A 23,544-nucleotide genomic window follows, 5' to 3' on the forward strand; every position below is an offset into this window, starting at 1 on the left:
CCAGAAGCAGAGCATAAATTTAAACTACAGACAGTATAGAGCCAATATTCATAACTTCAACTATAAAAATGATACACACACACACAGACAGCATAATCACAACCAGCAAACCACAACCTTGTCTTAGACAGCTCATTTGACCCCCTTTATACAAGATTTGGTGCCACTCCAGGACTTTGGTTGCAACGATGATTTATATGGTCCCAGATTATGTCAATAATGTCACACCCCCCTTTGCCGCTTCCCAGCAGGTCCCTGTTACCCGGCTCCGCCTGGCCTCCCCTCGTCTCCTTCATAGCCGGTGAACGTTGTCGCCCCACTCGGGCGCCATTCACAGCGGCGCTGGCAGCCGAGCCCCGTTTGAGGCTGGTGCTGAGCTGGCTCTGCCCCAGGAAATGGCTCCATCACGATGCTGATCCCGCCTGGCAAAGGGGAGCCAGCCCCAGTGACACCAGCTGCCCGCCCCATCTGTCCAGCCATCAGACACACTGCCGCCTTGAGCGCCCCCTCTGCTCACAGGAGCCCCCAGTGTGGCGAGGGTCGGGCAGGCAGGTGGGCCTGGAGCTGAGCCCCCGCTGAGATTTAACCCCCCTGTTCTCCAGCCTGCCTAGCAGCAGCTGGCCATGCCGCTTGCCACCCCCTGTGCCATGTGTGCGCACGTGTGCATAACACTATGTGGGGTGGGTGTGCACAATGTGCAGTGGCGTGTGTGTCTGTGTGTCTGTGCAGTACTGTGTGTGTGTCTGTGTGAGTACAGCTGGGAGTGAGTGTGATGGGGTGTGGGCCCCACACTCCGCCTGAAGGGGTTAACGCAGGCCAGATGGGACAATTCACCTATGAGCTGGCGGAGAGGAGAGCCCTTGGGAAGGACCAGGAGGGGTGTCTGCAAACCCAGGAGCTGGCAGCAGAAGGGGCCGTGGGGGGGGGACGGGGCAGCCGCTCCCTGGCACAAGGGTGAGACGGGGTTAGAGCCAGGAGGAAGGTTTGTCTGGCAGCCCCAGGGGAAAGGGGATGGGTAGCAGGGGGGAAGGTGAGCCTGGGCCAGCAAAGGAGCAATTAGTCGGGGAGAGTGGCAGGAAGTTTGGGGTGGCCCTGGGCTGGAACCCAGAGGAATGGGCAGGCCTGGCTTCCCCGGCCAGCCCCTGAGCGCGTGGCACCGTCTGGGCAGTGACTGGGGGGGTTGGCTGGGACCAGGCATGGGCCAGCCAGGGCAGGGGATGTGAGGCCGGCCTGGGACAGCAAGGAAGACGTTGACATTACCCAAAAGGGGAACCCCACAGTGACCTGGCTGGGGGGCTGCGGCATGAAGAGGAAGCTGCAGCTCCTGGAGAAGGGGGGGCACAGACCGAGTGAGTGAGATGGGGGCCAGGGAACCACAAGAGGGTGTTGGGCTGGCAGAGCTAATTCCCAGAGCGGCCAGTAGGAGGCGCTACAGCAGTGAGTAGAGGTCCTTGCGACAGGGGGCGGTGTGGAGGTGGCGGTAGGAGGGTACGGGGGGGGCGGTACAGGGGGGGTGTGGAGGTGGCGGTAGGAGGGTACGGGGGGGGGCGGTACAGGGGGGGTGTGGAGGTGGCGGTAGGGGGGTACAGGTGGGGGGGCGGTACATGGGGGGTGTGGAGGTGGCGGTAGGGGGTACAGGTGGGGGGGCGGTACATGGGGGGTTGTGGAGGTGGTGGTAGGGGGTACAGGTGGGGGGCGGTACACGGGGGGGTTTGGAGGTGGCGGTAGGGGGTACAGGTGGGGGGCGGAACAGGGGGCGGTGTGGAGGTGGCGGTAGGCGGTACAGGTGGGGAGGCGGTACATGGGGGGTGTGGAGGTGGCGGTAGGGGGGTACAGGTGGGGGGGCGGAACAGGGGGCGGTGTGGAGGTGGCGGTAGGGGAGTACAGGTGGGGGGGCGGTACATGGGGTGGTGTGGAGGTGGCGGTAGGGGGTACAGGTGGGGGCAGTACAAGGGGGCGGTGTGGAGGTGGCGGTAGGGGAGTACAGGGGGGCGGTACAGGGGGGTGGTGTGGAGGTGGCGGTAGGGGAGTACAGGTGGGGGGGCGGTACATGGGGGGTGTGGAGGTGGTGGTAGGGGGTACAGGTGGGGGGGCGGTACATGGGGGGGTGTGGAGGTGGTGGTAGGGGTACAGGTGGGGGGGCGGAACAGGGGGGCGGTGTGGAGGTGGCGGTAGGGGGTACAGGTGGGGGGCGGAACAGGGGGGTGGTGTGGAGGTGGCGGTAGGGGGTAGAGGTGGGGGGGCAGCACAGGGGGCGGTGTGGAGGTGGCGGTAGGGGGTATAGGTGGGGGGGTGGTACATGGGGGGTGTGGAGGTTGCGGTAGGCGGTACAGGTGGGGGGGCGGTACAGGGGGGGCGGTGTGGAGGTGGCGGTAGGGGGTACAGGTGGGGGGCGGAACAGGGGGGCGGTGTGGAGGTGGCAGTAGGGGTACAGGTGGGGGGCGGAACAGGGGGGCGGTGTGGAGGTGGCGGTAGGGGAGTACAGGGGGCGGTACAGGGGGGCGGTGTGGAGGTGGCGGTAGGGGTACAGGTGGGGGGCGGAACAGGGGGCGGTGTGGAGGTGGCAGTAGGGGGTACAGGTGGGGGGCGGAACAGGGGGGTGGTGTGGAGGTGGCGGTAGGGGAGTACAGGGGGGCGGAACAGGGGGGCGGTGTGGAGGTGGCGGTAGGGGGTAGAGGTGGGGGGGCAGTACAGGGGGGCGGTACAGGGGGCGGTGTGGAGGTGGCGGTAGGGGGTAGAGGTGGGGGGCGAAGGGGGCGGTGTGGAGTGGCGGTAGGGGTAGAGGGGGGGGCACAGGGGCGTGTGGAGGTGGCGGTAGGGTACAGGGGGGGCGGACAGGGGGCGGTGGAGGTGGCTGGGGGGTACAGGTGGGGCGAACAGGGGGCGTGTGGAGTGGCAGTAGGGGTACAGGTGGGGGCGGAACAGGGGGGTGGTGTGAGGTGGCGGTAGGGGAGTCAGGGGGCGGTACAGGGGGCGGTGTGGAGTGGCGGTAGGGTAGTACAGGGGGCGTACAGGGGGCGTGTGGAGGTGGCGGTAGGGGTACAGGTGGGGGGCGAACAGGGGGCGGTGTTGGAGGTGGCGGTAGGGGGTAGAGTGGGGGGGCAGCACAGGGGGCGGTGTGGAGGTGGCGGTAGGGGAGTACAGGGGGCGTACAGGGGGCGGTGTGAGGTGGCGGTAGGGAGTACAGGGGGCGTACAGGGGGCGGTGTGGAGGTGGCGGTAGGGGTACAGGTGGGGGCGGAACAGGGGGCGGTGTGGAGGTGGCGGTAGGGGAGTACAGGGGGGGCGGTACAGGGGGCGGTGTGGAGGTGGCGGTAGGGGGTACAGGTGGGCGGACAGGGGGCGGTGTGGAGGTGGCGGTAGGGTAGAGGTGGGGGGCGCAGGGGGCGGTGTGGAGTGGCGGTAGGGAGTACAGGGGGGGGTACAGGGGGCGGTGTGGAGGTGGCGGTAGGGGAGTACAGGTGGGGGGCGGAACAGGGGGCGGTGTGGAGGTGGCTGTAGGGGTACAGGGGGGGCGGTACAGGGGGGCGATGTGGAGGTGGCGGTAGGGGGTAGAGGTGGGGGGCAGCACAGGGGGCGTGTGGAGGTGGCGGTAGGGGAGTACAGGGGGGCGGAACAGGGGGCGGTGTGGAGGTGGCGGTAGGGGAGTACAGGTGGGGGGCAGCACAGGGGCGGTGTGGAGGTGGCGGTAGGGGTACAGGTGGGGGCGGAACAGGGGGGGTGTGGAGTGGCGGTAGGGGACAGGGGGGCGGTACAGGGGGCGGTGTGGAGGTGGCGGTAGGGGTACAGGTGGGGGGCGGAACAGGGGGCGGTGTGGAGGTGCGGTAGGGGGTAGAGGTGGGGGCAGCACAGGGGGCGGTGTGGAGGTGCGGTAGGGGGTAGAGGTGGGGGGCAGCACAGGGGGCGGTGTGGAGGTGGCGGTAGGGAGTACAGGGGGCGGTACAGGGGCGGTGGAGGTGGCGTAGTAGGGGTACAGGTGGGGGGCGAACAGGGGGCGGTGTGGAGGTGGCGGTAGGGGGTACCGAGGGGGGCGGTACATGGGGGGTTGTGGAGGTGGCGGTAGGGGGTACAGGGGGGCGGTACAGGGGGCGGTGTGGAGGTGGCGGTAGGGGGTACAGGTGGGGGGCGGAACAGGGGGGGTGTGGAGGTGGCGGTAGGGTACAGGGGCGGTACAGGGGGCGGTGTGGAGGTGGCGGTAGGGGGTACAGGTGGGGGGCGGAACAGGGGGCGGTGTGGAGGTGGCGGTAGGGGTAGAGGTGGGGGGCAGCACGGGGGCGGTGTGGAGGTGGCGGTAGGGGAGTACAGGGGGCGGTACAGGGGGCGGTGTGGAGTGGCGGGAGGGGGTACAGGTGGGGGGCGGACAGGGGGGCGGGTGGAGTGGCGGTAGGGGGTAGAGGTGGGGGGGCAGCACAGGGGGCGGTGTGGAGGTGGCGGTAGGGGAGTACAGGGGGCGGTACAGGGGGGCGGTGTGGAGGTGGCGGTAGGGGGTACAGGTGGGGGGCGGAACAGGGGGCGGTGTGGAGGTGGCGGTAGGGGGTAGAGGTGGGGGGCAGCACAGGGGGCGGTGTGGAGGTGGCGGTAGGGGAGTACAGGGGGGCGGTACAGGGGGCGGTGTGGAGGTGGCGGTAGGGGGTACAGGTGGGGGGCGGAACAGGGGGGCGGTGTGGAGGTGGCGGTAGGGGGTAGAGGTGGGGGGGCAGCACAGGGGGCGGTGTGGAGGTGGCGGTAGGGGAGTACAGGGGGGCGGTACAGGGGGCGGTGTGGAGGTGGCGGTAGGGGGTACAGGGGGGGCGGAACAGGGGGGCGGTGTGGAGGTGGCGGTAGGGGAGTACAGGGGGCGGTACAGGGGGGCGGTGTGGAGGTGGCGGTAGGGGGTACAGGTGGGGCGGAACAGGGGGCGGTGTGGAGGTGGCGGTAGGGGTAGAGGTGGGGGGGGGCAGCACAGGGGGCGGTGTGGAGGTGGCGGTAGGGGAGTACAGGGGGGCGGAACAGGGGGGCGGTGTGGAGGTGGCGGTAGGGGGTAGAGGTGGGGGGGCAGCACAGGGGGCGGTGTGGAGGTGGCGGTAGGGGAGTACAGGGGGGCGGTACAGGGGGCGGTGTGGAGGTGGCGGTAGGGGTAGAGGTGGGGGGGCAGCACAGGGGGCGGTGTGGAGGTGGCGGTAGGGGAGTACACTGGGGCGGTACAGGGGGCGGTGTGGAGGTGGCGGTAGGGGTACAGGTGGGGGGCGGCCCGGGGGGCGGTGTGGAGGTGGTGGTAGGGTAGAGGTGGGGGGGCAGCACAGGGGCGGTGTGGAGGTGGCGGTAGGGGAGTACAGGGGGGCGGTACAGGGGGCGGTGTGGAGGTGGCGGTAGGGGGTACAGGTGGGGGGGGGCGGAACAGGGGGGCGGTGTGGAGGTGGCGGTAGGGGGTAGAGGTGGGGGGCAGCACAGGGGGCGGTGTGGAGGTGGCGGTAGGGGAGTACAGGGGGCGGTACAGGGGGCGGTGTGGAGGTGGCGGTAGGGGGTACGGGTGGGGGGCGGAACAGGGGGGCGGTGTGGAGGTGGCGGTAGGGGGTAGAGGGGGGGGCAGCACAGGGGGCGGTGTGGAGGTGGCGGTAGGGGAGTACAGGGGGGCGGTACAGGGGGCGGTGTGGAGGTGGTAGGATGGGTGGCATGGGTTAGGGGTGGCAGTGTGGGCGTCAGGGCGGACGGGGGAGCCGGGGCGGGCGGTGGGGGGAGCTGGTGCGGAGGCTGTCGCCCAGAGTCGGGTGGGGGGGCTGGGAGCTCAGCGTGCAGGGGAGGGGGTGATGGCGGCAGGACTGGGGTTAGTATCTTGCTGGCAGCTCTTATTACATCCTGTCCGCGGCGGCGACGGGGCCTTATCGCTCCGTCAGCAAAGCCTTCCTCCCGCTGAAATTAAAACTGCCGGCGAGGTGGAGCCGGGCCTGGGCCCTGCACCGGTGCCAGCCCCAGCCCTGCCTCCAGGGCACAAGCCGTGGAGGCCCCTGGCGCCAGGGGGCACCTGGGGGTGGCTCAGGGCTGACTCCAGGCCATGGGGACGGGAGAGGGGCTGCGGCAGGGGTGCACTCTCCCCCCGAGGCCCCGCAGCAGCAAGGAGCGCAGGGCCAGAGGGAGGAGACTCCCGTCGCCAGCCCTGCAGTCTGAGCTGTGGGCTGTGCCGGGCCCGTGGGGAGCCCGCGCCCAGCGTGGGGGTGGGAGAGGACCTCTGAGACCCCCCGTCCCGCTCGCCCGGGCCCAGAGCCGCAACCCAGGTGCTGGGCTGAAGCCACCACCCAGGCCCGACTGCTCAGACCCCCACGGCTGCTGTGCTGCCGGGGGTCGCAGGACGGACGGTCAGACAGACAGGTCCCGTCGCATCACTGCCCCAGCAGCACAAGGCAGCAGACTGCAGCCCTGCTGGCGCCAAGGGCATGCGGCCAGCGGTCACCCTTGTGCTGCCAGCCACCTCTGGCCCCTCTGTGCCCCGCAGGACGGCTAGCTCCCCCCAGGCACCCCTGCAGCCAGGCTCTCCCGCAGCCCCACCCAACGTTCAGAGGAGGCTGGGCTGTGTCTCCTGGTAGGAGCTGGCGCAAGGACTCATGTCCCACATCAGCCCATACAGTGTGTGGGGCAGGCAGCCCTCTGCCCAGGGTGAACGCCAGCCCCTCCACACCCAGGGGGTCTATCACCCTGCAGGTGGCTGGGACAGACTTCTCATCAGCAGGACATGCACAGACTGCATGGCAGCCCCCTGACACCGCCCTGACCACACACCCTCCCAGCCGAAAATCCATGGGAATCCACAGAGTGGGGTGTCTCCAGAACACTCTGCTCCCAGCCCCCCCAGGAAACCCTACAATAACACTGCCCCAGTCCTCCTGGGGGACTGTCAGACAACAAACCACGCTGCAGGACTTGGAGTAGACCCTACAACAACAAGAACTACAGAGTACAATACACTTGGTGAGCAGCCCCGTAGAACAGAGGAAAGCAGTATGTGCACATCCAGTCCTCCCGTGCCTTTCCTGAATGAACCCAGCCCTACTGCAGGCCATTGCAGTCACAGCTGGCTACAAGACAGGCAGAAGGAAGGGGGCTATGAGATATCTGAGCAGAGCAGCTCAGGGAGCTGGCCAGCAGCTCCAGGGGATTCCCCAGCAGGTTTGCATTACTGTGGGGCACGGGCTTTTTGCAGCTTGACACCATAGAGTAGTGCAGAAAAGGCAGACGTGTTCAATGCACATTTCTGTTCTGTATTTGGGAAAAAATAATTGATGTAGTCATAGCATATGCTACCACTCCTTCCATTCCACTGGTATCTCACAAGGATGTTAAGCAGCAGCTACCAAAGTCAGACATTTTTAAATTAGAAGGTCCAGATAACTTACATCTAAGAGTTTTAAAAGAGCTGGCTGAGGAGCTGGCTGGACCATTCATGTTTATTGTCAATAAGACCTGGAGCACTAGGGAAGTTCCAGAAGACAGGAAGAAAGCTAATGTTGTGCCAATGTTTAAGATAATGGAGCAGCTGATATGGACCCAATTAATAAAAAATTAAAGGAAGGTGATATAATTAAAGCTAATCAGCATGGGTTTATGGAAAATAGATCCCATCAAACTAACTTGATATCATTTTTTGATGATATGACAAGATTGATTGAAAGAGGTAATACTGTTGCCGTAATATACTTAGACTTCTGTAAGACCTTTGACTTGGTAGCATGAGACCTTTTAATTAAAAAATGAGAATGATATAAAATGAACCTGGCCCACATGGTTTAAACACTGGCTAACTGACAGGTCTTCAAATGTCACTAAAAATGGGGAATTGTCATGGACCAGATCTGTTTCTATTGGGGTCCTACAAGGGTTGGTTCTTGGCCCTATCCTATTTAACACGCTTATCAACGACTGGAAGAAAATCATCACTGCTAAAGTTTGCAGATGACACAAACACTGGGGGAGCGGTAAATAATGCAGAGGATGAATCACTGATACAGAGCGACCTGTATCTCTTGGTAAACTGGGCACAAGTAAACAGCAGGCATTTTAGTACAGCTAAACGTAAATGTCTAGATCTGGGAACAAAGAATGCCGGCCACACTTCCAGGCTGGGGGACTCTGGCCTGGCAAGCCGTGACTCTGAAGCAGATCTGGGGATTGTGGTGGGTAATTGGCTGATCAGGAGCGCCCAGTATGCTGCTGTGGCGAAAACAGCGAATGTGATCCTGGGATGTATAAACAGGGGACTCTTGAGTAGGAGCAGAGAGGTTATTTTCTCTCTGGATTTTGCACTGGTGTGACTGCTGCTGGGATCCTGTGTCCAATTCTGGTGCCCACAGTTCAAGGAGGATGTTGATAAATTTGAGAAGGCTCAGAGAAGAGCCACGGGAGTGATTAAAGGATTACAAACTCGCCTTATAGTGACAGACTCAAGGAGCTCTGTCTATTTAGCTTAACAAAGAGAAAGCTAAAGAGTGACTTGATTACAGTCTATAAGTACCTACCTGGGGAACAAATATTTAATACTGGGCTCTTCAATCTAGCAGAGAAAAGTCTAACCTGATCCTATGGCTGGAAGCTGAAGCCTGATAAGTTCAGACTGGAAATAAGGTGTACATGTTTAACAGGGAGGGTAGTTAACCAGTGGAACAGTTTACCAAGAGTGGTGGTGGATTCTCCATCATGGACAATTTTAAAATCAAGATGGGATGTATTTCTAAGATCTGCTCTAGGAATTATTTTGGGGAAATTCTATGGCCTGTGTTCTACAGGACGTCAGACCAAATGAGACAAGCAGAGTAAAAGAGGCAGCTAGATGCAAAAAGGCATCCTTTAAAAATTGGAAGTCAAATCCCAGGAGGAAAGTAGAAAGGAGCATAAACTCTGGCAAGTCAAGTGTAAAAGTATAATGAGGCAGGCCAAGAAAGAATTTGAAAAGAAAGAGACACAAACTAACTGCAAAAATATTTTTAAGTACATCAAAAGTGGGAAACTGCCAAACAATCAGTGCAGCCACTGGATAATCAGGGTGGAAAAGGAGCGCTCCAGGCAGACAAGGCCATTACAGAGAAGCTAAATGAATTATTTGCATCGGTCTTCACTGCAGAGGATATGAGGGAGATTCCCACACCTGAGCCAGCCTTTTTAGATGACAAATCTGAGGAACTGTCCCAGGCTGAAGTGTCATTAGAGGAGGTTTTGGAACAAACTGATAAACTAAACAGTAATAAATCACCAAGACCAGATGAAGGAACTCAAATATGAAATTGTAGAACAACTAACTGTGGTGTGTAACCTATCACTTAAATTAGCATCTGTACCAGGTGACTGGAGGATAGCTAATGTAACACTGATTTTTATAAAAGGCTCCAGAGGTGATCCTGGCAATTACAGGCTGGTAAACCTAATTTCTGTGCCTGGGCAATTAGTTGAAACTAAAGAACAAAATTATCTCACACACAGATGAACACAATATGTTGGGGAAGAGTCAACATAACTTTTGTAAAGGGAAATCATGCCTCACCAATCTACTAGAATTCTCTGAGGAGGTCAAGAAGCAGGTGGAGAAAGGAGATCCAGTGGATATAGTGTACGTGGACTTTCAGAAAGTCTTTGACAGGATCCCACACCAAAGACTCTTAAGCAAACTCTGCAGTTATGGGATAAGAGGGAAGGTCCTCTCATGGATCAGTAACTAGTTAGAAGATAGGAAACAAAGGGTAGGGATAAGTGGTCAGTGTTTACAGTGGAAAAAGTAAATAGCGGGGTTCCCCAAGGGTCTGTACTGGACCAGTCCCGTTCAATATATTCACAAATGGTCTGGAAAAAGGGGTAAACAGTGAGATGACAAAGTTTGCAGACAATATTAAATTACTCAAGATAGTTAAGTCCAAAGCAGACTGTGAAGAGTTACAAAAGGATCTCACAAAACTGGGTGACTGGGTAACAAAATTAAATGAAATGTTGATAAATGCAAAGTAATGCACGTTGGAAAACATAATCCCAACTATACATACATCATGATAGCGTCTAAATTAGCTGTTATCACTCAAGCAAGAGATCTTGGAGTCACTCTGGGATAGTTCTCTGAGAACATCTGCTCAATGTGCAGCAGCCGTCAAAAAAGCGAACAGGATGTTAGGAACCATTAGGAAAGGGATAGATAATCAGACAGAAAATATAATAATGCCTCTATATAAAGTTTCAATATGCCCACACCTTGAATACTGCGTGCGATTCTGGTCACCCCGTCTCAAGGAAAGTAGACTAGAATTGGAAAAGACAGAGAAGGGCAACAAAAATGATACCGCTTCTGTACGAGGAGAGATTAAAAAGACTGAGACTGCCCAGTTTATAGAAGTCTGTAAAATCCTGATGGGTGTGGAGCAAGTGAATAAGGAAGTGTTATAATGTAAGTGTCACCCTGCTGCCAGGTGGAGTCAGCAGCAACAAGGGATGGGTCCAACATCTAGGGGGGTCCTTTTGACAATACAGAAGAGAACCAGCTTGAGCCCCCTGTGATACTGAAGGGAGTGGGGCAGATTTGACCTGGGACATTGCAGGGGAGTTTTACTGGGACTGTCTGCATTGGGGATGGGAGACTTCACTTGAGGGAAGATACCTGAGCCTGTAACATGAGAGCCCAGGATGGGGATTGGGGCCGGGTGACACCTTCTGCCTGGGAAATTGGACAAAGGCTGGAGGAGGAGCTGGGGAGAGGCTGGGTGAGATGGCTGGAGAGGTTTTTCCAGTTTGGAGTTGGCTGGGAAAGAGGAGGGAGCCCCCAAGTCTGGGGTTTAATCTCCCTGCCCCCCAGAAGGACCTGACTGTGGGGTCCTGTTTGTACCTACAAGCTCTGGTTTGGACTGTGTTCCTGTCATCGCTAATAAATCTTCTGTTCTACTGGCTGGCTGAGAGTCATGGTGAATCGCAGGAAGTGGCGGTGCAGGGCCCTGACTCCCCCTCACTGCGTAACAACTGGTGGTAGCTGTGAGATCTACTGCACCCCGTGGACGGTGCTTCCTGCAGTAAGTGACTGGGGAGCAGTAAAACGAAGGGGGATTGATGGGGACCAGGTGTGCTGAAGATTCAGAGAGAAGCGGTTTCGGGGAGTGGAGGAGCTACACTTAACCCCTGAGAAGTGGTGACCTGGAGAAAGGCTGGCACACTGCGGGTTCCTCCTGGAAACCGTGGGGAGTGGTGAGCACACGGGCCTGCGAATGGCCAGCAGGAAGATGTATGCTAGATGCCTTAAGAGTGACCTGGTGGAGCTGGGCAGGCGGAGGGGGCTGCGCATTGGGAGGGTCACCAGAGAACAGCTGATTGCCCAGCTGGAGGATGGAGATCGCTTGGATGAACCGATCCCTGTCTCTGAGGAGCCCAGCAGATGCAGCGTGGGCCCCAGTGCCTGACCTGGCTGGGAAGGGTCAGACTGCACCCGAGGGCATCCCGAGCCCCTTCCTACCTATGCCTAGGGGAGGGGCTGGGAGGAGGCCAGCGAATACCAGTCTGGGGGATCGGAGCTCCCCATCCTGGAGCTGATGCGGCTGGAATGGGAAAGAGAGATAGGGCTGAAAGAGCTGAAATTGAGACAACAGGAGCTTGTGGAGAAAGAGAAACAGCGACAGCCCCCGCCCAGAAATGTGGGAAAATTACCCACCAGCCTGGGCGCCTCTAAGAGGCAATATTGCCCCTCTCGCAAGCACTGAGTCTGTGTCTGGAAGGACCCCCACATTAAACTGGGCAAACATCACAAGCATGGCTTGAGAACATCTGGCCATGAACAAAACGCGCACCCCAGAAAACGCTGGGCTGGGTCCCTTTGCTCAGTCTCTCACCTTGTGGTGTGAAAGTCCGACAACCACAAACATAGCACTCCTGTCTCCCTCCAGCCCACCCCACCCCACCCCAGCTGCTGTCCCTGGTCATGGATGCTGCAGAGTCAGTGGTGCATTCGCATGAGTTCAGCTCCCACCTCAGGGTGGGGCAGTGAGCAATGCGTCAGCTGTGGCCACCATGCCATTCACTCTGCTTTGCTGCCCGCTGCTGCCAGCCTCTCAGCCATCACTCCCTGCACGGCCGGCTGCTCCATCGCGCTGACTGCACGGCCGGCTGCTCCATCGCCGCTCACTCCTCTTCCGGCTGCTCCATCGCCACTCACTCTGCCACCGGCTGCTCCATCGCCGATTCACCTTTCACTCTGCTTTGCTGCCCGCTGCTGCCAGCCTCTCAGCCATCACTCCCTGCACGGCCGGCTGCTCCGTCGCCGCTCACTGCACGGCCGGCTGCTCCATTGCCGCTCACTCCTCTTCCGGCTGCTCCATCGCCACTCACTCTGCCGCCGGCTGCTCCTCGCCGATTTGCCACCGGCTGCTCCATCGCTGGCCACTCTCACTCCGCCACTGCTCTCTCGATTGCAGCCTCTGGGATGCTTTGGGGGCCCACCACTTACCACAGCTCGGAGTGATTTCAGCTGTTAGTAGGGGAGCCCCATTGCTAGTGCGGGCTGGGTAGGTCCCAGCCCAGGTCTATCATTTACACCAGGTTATTTACATCAGTGATTTCAGCTCTAGCGACACAACCAAGACTCTCAGTTGAGTTTTAACCAGCTCTGTCATTACACAGTGGAGAAGGGAGGCTCAAGTGGTGTCATTTGCAGTGGGCTTTGGTACCCCTACACCCTGCTTAGTGAGTGCAGTTCAGTTCAGGCTGAACCCCACAATCAGGGCCTGCCAAGCACACCAGGATAACCCCCTTTATTACCCCACACTCAATAACAAAGTGACTTGCAACCCAACACCAGCCAAAAGTGATCACCGGGGCAAAGCCGCCCCATCATGCTGCGCACCTAGGCAGAGTGGGTGGCTCTACACAAATAAGATCAGTTCATGAAGTCTTTTCCCCCAGCTCATGGCTAGATGTCAGGGGAGAGCTCATGCAGACCCTGCTTATACAAGAACCAGGGTCATCCAATGAAATTAACAGGCAGCAGGTTTAAAACAAACACAAGGAAGTATTTCTCCATCCAACACACGGTCAGCCTGGGGAACTCTTTGCCATGGGGTGTTGTGAAGGCCAAAAGTATAACTAGGCTCAAAAAAGAATTAGCTAAGTTCCTGGAGGACAAGTCCATCAGTGGCTATTAGTCAAGATGGGCAGGGACGCAACCTCATGCTCTGGGTGTCCCTAACCTCCGACTGCCAGAAGCTGGGACTGCAGGACAGGGGATGGTCACTCCGAATTGCCCTGTTCTGTTCTTTCCCTCTGAAGCAGCTAGCACTGGCCACTATTGGAAGACAGGATCCTGGGCTAGATGGACCATTGGCCTGATCCAATGTGGCCGTTCTTATAATCACAGTGGTCCCTTCTGGCCTTGGAATCTATGAATCTTTGGGAAAAGAACTCAACAGGTGGCCAGACGTGGCCCCACCAGCAAAGCTTGTGGCCGGGGGGTTACAGTCCCTTTGCTAGTGCTGGGAATGTCTCACTCTGTCTCTTGACCTGTCACCCTTACAGAGCAGAGAGGGAGCAGGTCTGGGACGCAGCCTGGCGGCCAGCTGTGTCCTTAATCTCTTCAGAGCCTCCCTGGCACTGGGTGAGCAGCTGATCCATCTTGGACGGACACAAGACAGAACATACTTCCCTGCCGGGATATATGAGCTTTGAAATCTGCATGTGAGGCTGGGTGGACAGGGAGCCAAGCTGAGTGGTGGTGCCAACCATATAGTGTTGGGGGGTGATTGGTGGGCACTGGGAGAACAGTGAGCACTGGGAGGACAGAGGGACTGAGCTGAGTGGTGGGCACTGGGAGGATGGGGGCCCGGTGATGGGCAGGTGGGGCTGGGTGGTGGCACTGAAAGGACGGGGGGACGCAGTGGATGGGCTGGCTGGTTGCCCTTCAGCCAGGCTTTCCCCTTTGATCAGCGCTTCAGTCACTTGGTGGTGCTGTCTGTAGATGTAGGTGAAAGAGAGAGGAAACATGGCAAACATCTCTCCCTTTTATCATGTTCTTTCTTCCCTCTTGGCTTTGCCACCCCCTTCAGAGTCAGGTGAGCATTACCTCACCGTAGTCTCCAACTGACCAAGGAAAGGGGGGTGACTCACTCGAGAGTCCAACAGATCCTTTGTTGCTGCCTAGGCCAGTGTCCTTTGTTCCTGTGAGGCTGGGCTGGGTTTGTCCCATACATGCCCTGATGAGGTGTGAACTGCCCTTCTGCTCCTGGAGAGTTTTTGCCTGGGCTTGTTTTAAGCCATGAGGACACATTTTCAGCCTCATAACTATATACATGAAATTACAACCTACAACATCACTATAGCAACAATGCTCAGTGCATCATGAGCCTTCTGAAGACACCCGACGTGACAAACTTTGCACTGGATACCATAGAATCATAGATTTCAGAGTAGCAGCCGTGTTAGTCTGTATTCGCAAAAAGAAAAGGAGTACTTGTGGCACCTTAGAGACTAACAAATTTATTAGAGCATAAGCTTTCGTGAGCTACAGCTCACTTCATCGGATGCATTTGGTGGAAAAAACATTTCTCACGAAAGCTTATGCTCTAATAAATTTGTTAGTCTCTAAGGTGCCACAAGTACTCCTTTTCTTTTTATAGAATCATAGAGTATCAGGGTTGGAAGGGGCCTCAGGAGGTCATCTAGTCCAACTCCCTGCTCAAAGCAGGACCAACACCAACTAAATCATCCCAGCCAGGGCTTTGTCAAGCCTGACCTTAAAAACTTCTAAGGAAGAAGATTCCACCACCTCTCGGGTAACCCATTCCAGTGCTTCACCACCCTCCTAGTGAAAAAGTTTTTCCTAATATCCAACCTAAACCTCCCCCACTGCAACTTGAGACCATTACTCCTCGTTCTGTCATCTGCTACCACTGAGAACAGTCTAGATCCATCCTCTTTGGAACCCCCTTTCAGGTAGCTGAAAGCAGCTATCAAATCCCCCCTCATTCTTCTCTTCCGCAGACTAAACTATCCCAGTTCCCTCAACCTCTCCTCATAAGTCATGTGTTCCAGTCCCCTAATCATTTTTGCTGCCCTCCACTGGACTCTCTCCAATTTTTCCACATCCTTCTTGCAGTGTGGGGCCCAAAACTGGACACAGTACTCCAGATGAGGCCTCACCAATGTCAATCATATTTTCAGGATGAACACGGGGGTGCAGGGTGTTCCCCCACGATAGAGTGTCACAGCCACGCCTTCCCAAGAGGGAGAATTGGGGCCCCTGCATTGTGTGCCTCACACTCAGTGCCTGTACCATCCATGCCCAGGAGAGCTGGTGGCTGGGATTCAGTGGGAAGTGCCTGCAGTGTGACCACCCTGCGGCCCTTTCCCCGGGGAGCTCTGGGGACCCCTGCAGTGGGTGGCTGGCAGGGGGAGGGGTGGGTGCCTGACTGTAGTTTTAAGTGGATAATGCCAGTGAGAGACACCAAGTGTGACAGTCCAGGCTGCAGGGGATCCCTGGGAGCAGGGCCCTAAAGCACCAGCCACGGGGATGCCTTGGGACAGCCCGAATGCCCAAGGCCTGGGGACACTGCTCGCTTGCTGAATGTGCCTGCTGGGGTCTGCCAACCCACCCCCAGGATTCCAGGCTTTATTGGCAGGACTCCTCCATGGCTCTTCTCAAAGCTCCCAGGATGGGGGGATTGAGAGGCTGAATCCAGGAGAAACTCGCTTTGATCTGTGAGCTGGTGGAGCCTCAGTGGGGACAGACAGAGTCCTGTAGGGAGCCTCGCAGGCCTGGTCTCACATGGACTGGGCTCCTTGGGCTTGACATCTGCCTTGGTGCACAAGGAGAGTTTCAGTTTGGGGCTGGCTGGGGACATAGAGTGAAGTGCAGACGTGGTTGTCTGGCTCCCTGCCCCCAAAATGGACCCAGCTGAGGGGTCCTGTTCTCTGCACCTACAAACTCTGTGTTAGACCATGTTCCTGTCGTCTAATAAACCTTCTGTTTTACTGGCTGGCTGAGAGTCCCGTCTGACTGCGGAGTTGGGGGGCAGGACCCTCTGGCTTCCCCAGGACCCCGCCTGGGCGGACTGGCTGTGGGAAGCGCACGGAGGGGCAGAGGATGCTGGATGCTCCGAGGTCAGACCCAGGAAGGGGGAAGCCGGGTGAGCTGGGTGTCCTGCAGACAGGTTGCTCCCAGAGAGGAGGCTCCCCCAGAGTCCTGCCTGGCTTCGTAGGGAGCAGTTCCAGAGCATGGCCCGGGGACTCTGTGACACCCCGTCACTGCCCCTTTCTGCTGGGAGGCTGAGCGAGCACCTGGGAAGAAATCTGCACACAGGAGACACCGGCAAAGGGCTAAAGGGGGGTGGTGTCCTGAAGCCAGCTAACTCCGAGCCTACCTGGCAGGAAGGGGGTTGGGGTTCCCCCAGACACTCTGAGAATGGAGCCGTTCCTCTGGTTGCTCTCTGCCTCCCCGGCCCTACTCAGACCCCTTCCCCGGGTCCCCCTACCCCCATTTGGATCAGTAACGACCAGGCTCCCCTTGGTGGTCAGTCTGGCTCAGTGGGGAACCTGAAGGCCAGTACCCAGGTGCCCAGGACCCAGGCTCGTACTCAGGTGCAGCGTGAGGGGCAGTGGCTGGAGCTGGCCTCCTGGAGCCTCGCTGAGCAGGGAGTTGGCTGGCGGCCTTGGCAGCAGCAGGAACGAAAGCACCGTCCAGCCCCATGAGGCCTGTCAGAGCCAGTGGGACCTGCCCCCGGGCTGCGCTGCAGGTCCGAGGGGGCTGAGGAGACAGAGATGGAGCGATCTCCGCAGACTCTCAGGCTCCCCCATGCCCAGGAGCTGTGGGATCGTCCAAACCTCCTTCACCCAAAAGCCCTGCAGAGCTGGGCAAAACCCTGACATCTGCCAGAGCTGGTGCCCCAGGGCAGCGCTGGGCAGGTCAGGGAGGGGGCCTGGAGTTGCACTCTGAATTCTGACCCTTCAGGACCCCAGAGAACATGGCTCGGCCCTTTCACTCCAAGGGGGAAATGGGTTTAACCCTAACGCGGGTCTATGGGGGCAAACGAAGGAGCCAAGGGCAGAAAGGAAGCGGCCGGGTGTGTCTGGTTACCAGACCCTTCCTGGAGAGAGCATCCACTCTGAACCCCGACAGCAGCTCTCGTGTGCCACGGCCTTTCCGACACACCGGGTTGGTCTGTCTAGGGGTGACGATCGCTGGGCCCTGTGCGCCCCAGGGGGCTCTCGTGTGCCACGGCCTGTTTGGGGTGACGATCGCTGGGCCCTGTGCGCCCCAGGGGGCTCTCGTGTGCCACGGCCTGTTTGGGGTGACGATCGCTGGGCCCTGTGCGCCCCAGGGGGCTCTCGTGTGCCACGGGCTTTCAGGCTCCTGCTCTCAGAACAGGGTCGTTATCACGGCATCAAGACACCTGGATCTCCAGTTTCTGGGTGCCCCTGAGCTGGGGTTGCCCCCTGAGTGTCTGGGGGCAGGGGAGGGGCTGGGGTTGCCCCCCCAAGTGTCTTGGGGCAGGGGTCGACCCCCGAGTCTCTGGGGAAGGGGGGAGGGGCCGGGGGCGGGGCAGACACTACATTTCCCATCACCCCCCGCGGCGGGGGCGGGGCCCGGCGGGCGGAAGCGGCGGCAGGACGCAGCGGCGGCGACCCCGCTTCGGTCACCTGGTAACCGCCCCCCCCGACGCCCCCCCCCGAGTCCGCTGGGCCGCTCCCTGCCCCCCGGGCCCCTTCAGCGCTCCACGGCCCCCCCGCCCCGCCCCTCCCCCTCGGGCCGGGCGCTGTCCCCGGGCGGGGCGGGGCGGGGCGGGGGGGCCCCTGACTCTCGGCCGGGCCCTGCCACGGGCCGCTCCAGGCTCCCTCTGCCCCGTAAGGCGCCCGCCCGCCCGGCCCCGGTTCTCGCCGGCTCCTGCCGGGCCTGGCCTCCGCTCCGTTCGCCCCCCGGCCTGGGCCCCCGGCAACTGCCCCCGCTGCCTGGCCCGCCGGGGGCCCGGGCTCGGCCGCGCCTGCAGACAGGCCACGGGCTGCGCGGGGGAGCCCGGAAACCACAGCGGCATCTTGGGCGCTGAGCCAGGAGGTCTGGGGAGCGGGCAGAGCCGGCAGCCCCTCGTGTGGGGTGCGTGAGGCGGGGCGGGGAGCCCCTGGCGTCGGGGGGGCCGGCGGGGCGGGGAGCCCCTGAGGTGTGGGGGCGGGGAGCCTGCGATGCGGGGAGCCCCTGGGGTGGGGGGGGCCGGCGGGGCGGGGAGCCCCTGGGGTGGGGGGGCCCGCGATGCGGGGAGCCCCTGGGGCGGGGGGGGCCCGCGGGGCGGGGAGCCCCTGGGGTGGGGGGGCGGGGAGCCTGCGATGCGGGGAGCCCCTGGGGGGGGCCGGCGGGGCGGGGAGGGGAGCCCCTGGGGTGTGGGGGCGGGGAGCCCCTGAGGTGTGGGGGCGGGGAGCCTGCGATGCGGGGAGCCCCTGGGGTGGGGGGGCCCGCGATGCGGGGAGCCCCTGGGGTGGGGGGGGCCCGCGGGCCGGGGAGCCCCTGGGGCGGGGGGCCGGCGGGCCGGGGAGCCCCTGGGGCGGGGGGCCGGCGGGCCGGGGAGCCCCTGGGGGGGGGGCGGGGAGCCCCTGGGGTGGGGGGGCGGGGAGCCCCTGGGGTGGGGGGGGCCCGCGATGCGGGGAGCCCGCGTGAAGTGTGCGTGGTGCAAGGGCTGCAGTTGGCAGGACTCCTGAGGGGCGGTGGTCCTCTGCCCTCCTAGAGCTGCTCCCGTACAGAGCTCGGAGGCTTCTGCCCCCCGGGATGTGGTCGGAATCGCTCACCCCGGCGAGCTGTACCTTCAATGAGGGGCCTGGCGGCTGTTCAGCGGGGCCTGGCACCGCCATCCCTGTGGTGAGGAGAGGAAGAGGAAGTGGCGCGGGTCCGTTAGGGAGGCAGAAGGGAATTGCCCGAGCTGGGAGGTGGCCCGGACAAGAGGGTGACAGGCCTGCACCTGGGATGCTGCCGGGGGCTCTTTGGCCACAAGCAGACAACCTCTGCTCCACGCCTGTGAAGGAGGTGGCGGGGTGTGGACTGAGCCCTAACCCTGGGGAACAGTGTCACCTCCTGCAGCATCTTGGGGCTTGTCCTGGCTGGCGGTGAGATCCGGTAGGGCCCCAGGCAGCAGGCAGGGCGAGCAGGTTGCCGCTGTCCTGTCTGCGTTGTCAGTTGCCAAGTTGTACAGATTTTGCTCTTTTCATCTGCTCATTCTTACAGCACCCTAACCTGTGCCTGGGGCCTCCCAGACCACACACTGCCTGGGTCCCTGCCCAAAGCACTTCCCACCTTAGCCTGATGTGCCATGGCAGCGAAGGGCGACGGGGTGGAGCAGGCACAGGGTGTCAGTCAGAAGGTCTCCCAGCAAGGACCAGTGGTGTTGGAAGCTAAGCTCCCACTGGCTCTGAGGTAGGGGTGCTTCTTGGTCACTGTCTAAGTCTTGGTTAAATCCCCCCTCATTGCAGGGGGGAGTTGGGGCCTCCAGTTGTGTGCAGTCCTGGGGTCTTACCATTGCTTTCAGACTCCCTCCTCTTCCTGTTTGTCATGCTCATGGGGTCCTGTTCTCAGTGAGGTTGCTGGCTCTTTGAGGCTGGGACCAGCTCCTCCCTGGCGTAGGGGTGATCAGGGCCTTCTGCATGCAGCAAACAGGAATGGAGCATCAGCAGGATTCTGGGTGAGGTGAGGCAGGGGTTTTGGTCTGCAGGCTCAAGGAGCCTGGTGCAGGCTGGCTCGGCCGCGTGGAAGCCTTTGTGCAGGGAGGAGGTGATGGAGGCGTGGAGCTGGTGCCAGGAGGGTGGAGGGAACAGACCCGAAAAGCGACCCAGTAAGAGATGCAGGCAGGGGCTGTGTGAGGCATGTCCGGGGATCCAAGCACCAGAAGTTTGACTTGATGCTCAGTGCCTTGGGGAGCACAGAATCTAAGGCCAGAGGGACCATAGTGATTGTCTGCTCTGACCCACTGTGCAGCCAGCTGCCCTGGATTCATTCCTGATGGAACTAGAGCAAAACATCCCATCTTGATTGAAAAATGGCCAATGATGGAGAATCCACCATGGCCCTTGGTAAATTGTTCCAATGGTTAGTTACCCTTTGTTACAATGTACCCCTTGTTTCCAGTCTGAATTTGTCTAGCCTCAGCTTCCAGCCACTGGATCTTGTTAGACCTTTGTCTGCTGGGTGGGGAGCCCTCTATGGTCAAATTCAAGGTGCAGGGGGATGCCATGGCTGAGGCATCGTGTGCCAGTGAGGAGGAGTTTGAAGGAGTTGGAGAGAAGGAAGGTTGTCTTTGTGGTCATCCAGCTTCTCCTTGGGCATCCTCCCTCCAGCCCCTCTCATCATTTCTGGTGCTTTTCTCTGAATTCTCCCATTTGCCAGAACAGGTTGGTACTGAAGGGCCTGGCTGGATCACAGCATTCAGGATGCGGAACTTGAGCTGCCTCTGCAGCCTGAAATAATACAGATGCTTTCAGCATCACCCCGTGTATTTCTCAGCTGTCCCAGTGAATGTCTGCATTGGGCTGTTTTCCCTGGCTGTATTCACTACGCTTTTCCAAGCTGAATTCTCCTGTATTTCCAACCTTGCTAGGTTGGTTTGAATTATTTATCTGCTCTTTCTGGTGTTTGCAACACCTCTCTGCTCTGGCTCATCTGCAAATTTAATTATAATTCATTATTCAAGTCAAATGTTGTGAGTCAGTGTCAAACGATACCCTGGTGGTCAGTTAAATTGTGTCTACTGTGCTTGTCCAAAAGCTCTGGCCAGTAATCCTGGTGAAATAAATAATGAACCTGTGCTCTGGATAACCCCCATGGCTGTCACTCTACATTTGCAGAGTGTCTCTTTGGTTTTTGTTCCACTCTTTCACTAGGGATTGCAATTGGATTTGCCATATGATGGGGGTCGGGGTTACTGTTCTTTCTCGGATAGAAAATCAGTACCTCTTTTACGTTTTTCACTCCTCTCCAGAGCTCCATGATTTTTTACCAATATTGTCTGTAGTTCGGTAGGTTAATTAGCTGACTCCTTGATACCCTACAGCGCCTGGCATCCGGATGAGCTGATTTTATAGACGGCGATCTTTGGTTTTCCATTTTCTTTTACAAGCAGCTGTTTTCACAAGTCCTTATTTGGGTGGTTAAAGACATTTAAATAATCTCAGCCTTTTTTGAGTCCTGATTAATTTTATCTCCCTCCTTATTTATTAATAGACCTGCTTTCTCTCTAGTGCTGATCCTGTCCCTGATATATTTGTAAAATCCCTTCATGTTCCCCTTAGCCCTTCATGTCATTAACTCATTCTACTTTTTGTTGCCTTTTCTTTTCCCTGCAGCTTTGAAGGGACAGTATCGACTTACAAATCACAGTCCTGTCTGAAAATGTTTCCTTTCTATTATTGCAGGTATCTCTTAAGAGCATCAGGGGAAAGGCTTGATTGAAATCTCTCTGTTTTCCAGTGAGATTCCTGTGTGCCTTTGACAGCACTCCAACTTCCACTGTCTTCCCTTTACAGTTTATTTTCCCTGCTGTTTGAATGGATCTTTCACACAGCAACTGGGGAGAGAGACATTTTAAAAGCACACCAGTTGGCAGGGGTCTCAGGGCAGGAGTAGGCTGTGGAACTACTCTCCAGGTATTTTTGAGAACTGACTAGCTTTGTGCTTTACTCTGTGCCTTTCTTTGGCTCTGTCTGTGCGTTCAGTCCCCCCCATTTCTCCATTGCCAGGGCAGCTTCCTGTATCCTCAGCTCTGCCTCTCCCTGGCAGTTTTCTAGGTACATTTGTGGTCCCTCACCTCAGTGTCTGAGCTAGTCCCTTGTGGAACGGGTTGGATGGGGGTCGCTGTAGAGTTCATTACCTCTGCTTGCCTCTGAGCTGGTCTGGGTCAGGTGAGTGCCAGGAGCTGTGTTCTGAAAGGCAGCCCTGTGGAGAGGTGTTGGACCTTCCCCTTGGCCGTGGCTCTGCCTGCAAAGGGTACTGCTATCCTCTGGTCCCTAATTCCTTTGGGATCCTTGATAAGGCAGCAGGGCCGGTTCCTAAGTGATCAGAGGAGCTAGCAGGTGGGAGTTTTGCAAGGGAACGTAGAGAGGGAGCATGACAGTCAGATACACCTAACAAACATGCTCTACACGTAGGCCAGTAACCCCACCAAAGAACGAACAAACAAATGAAACCTCTGCAAGAGTAAAAATAATGCAAAGACTACAGGCAGCCATCCAGCAGTGGAGTGGGGGCTGTCCACTGTATCGCACTGAATGCAACATGTACATGTGCGCATTCAGTGCAAGCAGCTCATGGCCCTCAGAGACTAAGTGCGGGCTCTGGAGACCACAGTGGCTGAACTGGAGGAGCTAAGGGAGACAGAGGTGCATAGAGGAGACTTTCCGGGACACAGCAGAGTGGTTCCACTCCCTGTCTGACAGCCTCTGTGCTGTTGAGGAGGATGAAAGTCTCGGAGAAAAAGAACATCAGGCTGGAGTGGAGGGAAACAATCCCATAGTTGGGACCCTTCTTCCAGGTGATGTCATGGTATCCTCTGGCACTGAGGTCCCCAGTTATTAGGAAGGTAATAGTAAAGCGGGATTTGATTATTACAAATATAGATAGCTGGGTTTGTGATGACTAGGAGAATCGCATGGTGACTTGCCTGCTGGGTGCAAAGGTTGCAGACCGCTTGAGGCATCTAGACAGGAGGTGGTCGTGATGCATGTAGATACCAGTGACGTAGGGAAAAGCAGGTAAGAGGTCCTGGAGACCAAATGTAGGCTGCTAGGTAAGAGATTGAAGTCCAGCACCTCCATGGTAGCATTCTCTGAAATGCTTCCAGTTCCATGCTCGGGGCCAAGTAGACAGAACTGCAGGGTCTCAGTGCATGGATAAGACGATGGTTTTGGGAGGAGGGATCTAGATTTATTAGGAATGGGGGAATATTTGGGTAAAGGAGTATATCAACTTCTCTCATCTCCTCTTTACTAGGATAAAATACAGGTAGGAACTGAAGAGAAATGAAAAAGACGCATTCAGTTCCATCACATGAAGGCAGACAACCAAATAGTGACAAATTTTGTAAGTACTTGTGTACCAATGCTAGAAGTCTAAATACTCAGATGGGTGAACTTGAGTGCCTGGTAGTAAATGGGAATATTTCCATAATAGGCATCACAGAAACTTTGTGGAACAATGATAATTGATGGGACACTGTAATATTAGGGTACGGAATATGTAGGCAGGACGGAGCAGGTCACGCTGATGAGCGAGGGGCATGGTATGTGAAAGAAAACATAGTCAAATCTAGTAAAAATGTTAAATGAGTGAAACGGTGCCAGAGAATCATGCTGGACAGAAATTCCGTACTTGAATAGTAAGAGTCTAGCAGTAGGGATATACTGCCAACCCCTGACCAGGATGGTGACAGTGACTATGAAATGCTCAGGGAGATTAGAGAGGCGACAAAAACAGAAAACCCAATAGTAATAGTGGATTTCAGCTACCCTATATTGACCAGGTACATATCACTTCAGCCCAGGATGCAGAGATAAAATTTCTAGACACCATTAATGGCTTCTTGGAGCAGCTTGTCTTGGATCC

General features: G+C 58.2%; 2 protein-coding genes across 6 annotated transcripts in view; one reads left to right on the forward strand and one right to left on the reverse strand.

Moving 5' to 3' along the window:
• Positions 1 to 258: 258 nt before the first annotated feature.
• Positions 259 to 4,038, reverse strand: LOC119859037 (leucine-rich repeat extensin-like protein 3). The gene is made up of 3 exons (XM_038410639.1): positions 3,698 to 4,038; positions 2,496 to 2,854; positions 259 to 422 (listed from the first exon to the last, which is right to left on the reverse strand). The coding sequence occupies exons 1-3, from the start codon at positions 4,036 to 4,038 to the stop codon at positions 259 to 261; spliced, it is 864 nt and encodes a 287-aa protein (XP_038266567.1).
• A 13,525-nt stretch (positions 4,039 to 17,563) lies between these two features.
• The window catches only part of R3HCC1L (R3H domain and coiled-coil containing 1 like), a 41,995-nt gene continuing 36,014 nt past the window's right edge, over positions 17,564 to 23,544 (forward strand). The window contains exons 1-3 of one of the 5 annotated variants that reach the window (XM_038409321.2): positions 21,322 to 21,359; positions 21,471 to 21,590; positions 22,933 to 23,022. In XM_038409321.2, coding sequence (XP_038265249.1) covers positions 22,962 to 23,022 — 61 coding nt within the window. In that variant the 5' untranslated portion in view covers positions 21,322 to 21,359; positions 21,471 to 21,590; positions 22,933 to 22,961. The other 4 variants (XM_038409329.2, XM_038409322.2, XM_038409323.2 and 1 more) reach the window with 4 other exon arrangements.

This window comes from Dermochelys coriacea, chromosome 7, assembly GCF_009764565.3.
Source record: "Dermochelys coriacea isolate rDerCor1 chromosome 7, rDerCor1.pri.v4, whole genome shotgun sequence".
Taxonomy (NCBI): domain Eukaryota; kingdom Metazoa; phylum Chordata; order Testudines; family Dermochelyidae; genus Dermochelys; species Dermochelys coriacea.

Excerpts from the sequence above, each read along its gene's own strand:
- LOC119859037 (XM_038410639.1), bottom strand. The coding sequence starts at position 4,038 with ATGTACCGCCCCCCTCGGTACCCCCTACCGCCACCTCCACACCGCCCC. Across the intron at positions 2,855-3,697 it reads CCCCTGTTCCGCCCCCACCT|CCACCTCCACCGCCCCCTGT; the intron begins GTACCCCTACCG and ends TGTACCCCCCAG. Across the intron at positions 423-2,495 it reads CACCTCCACACCGCCCCCCT|GCGGGATCAGCATCGTGATG; the intron begins GTACCGCCCCCT and ends CCCCTTTGCCAG.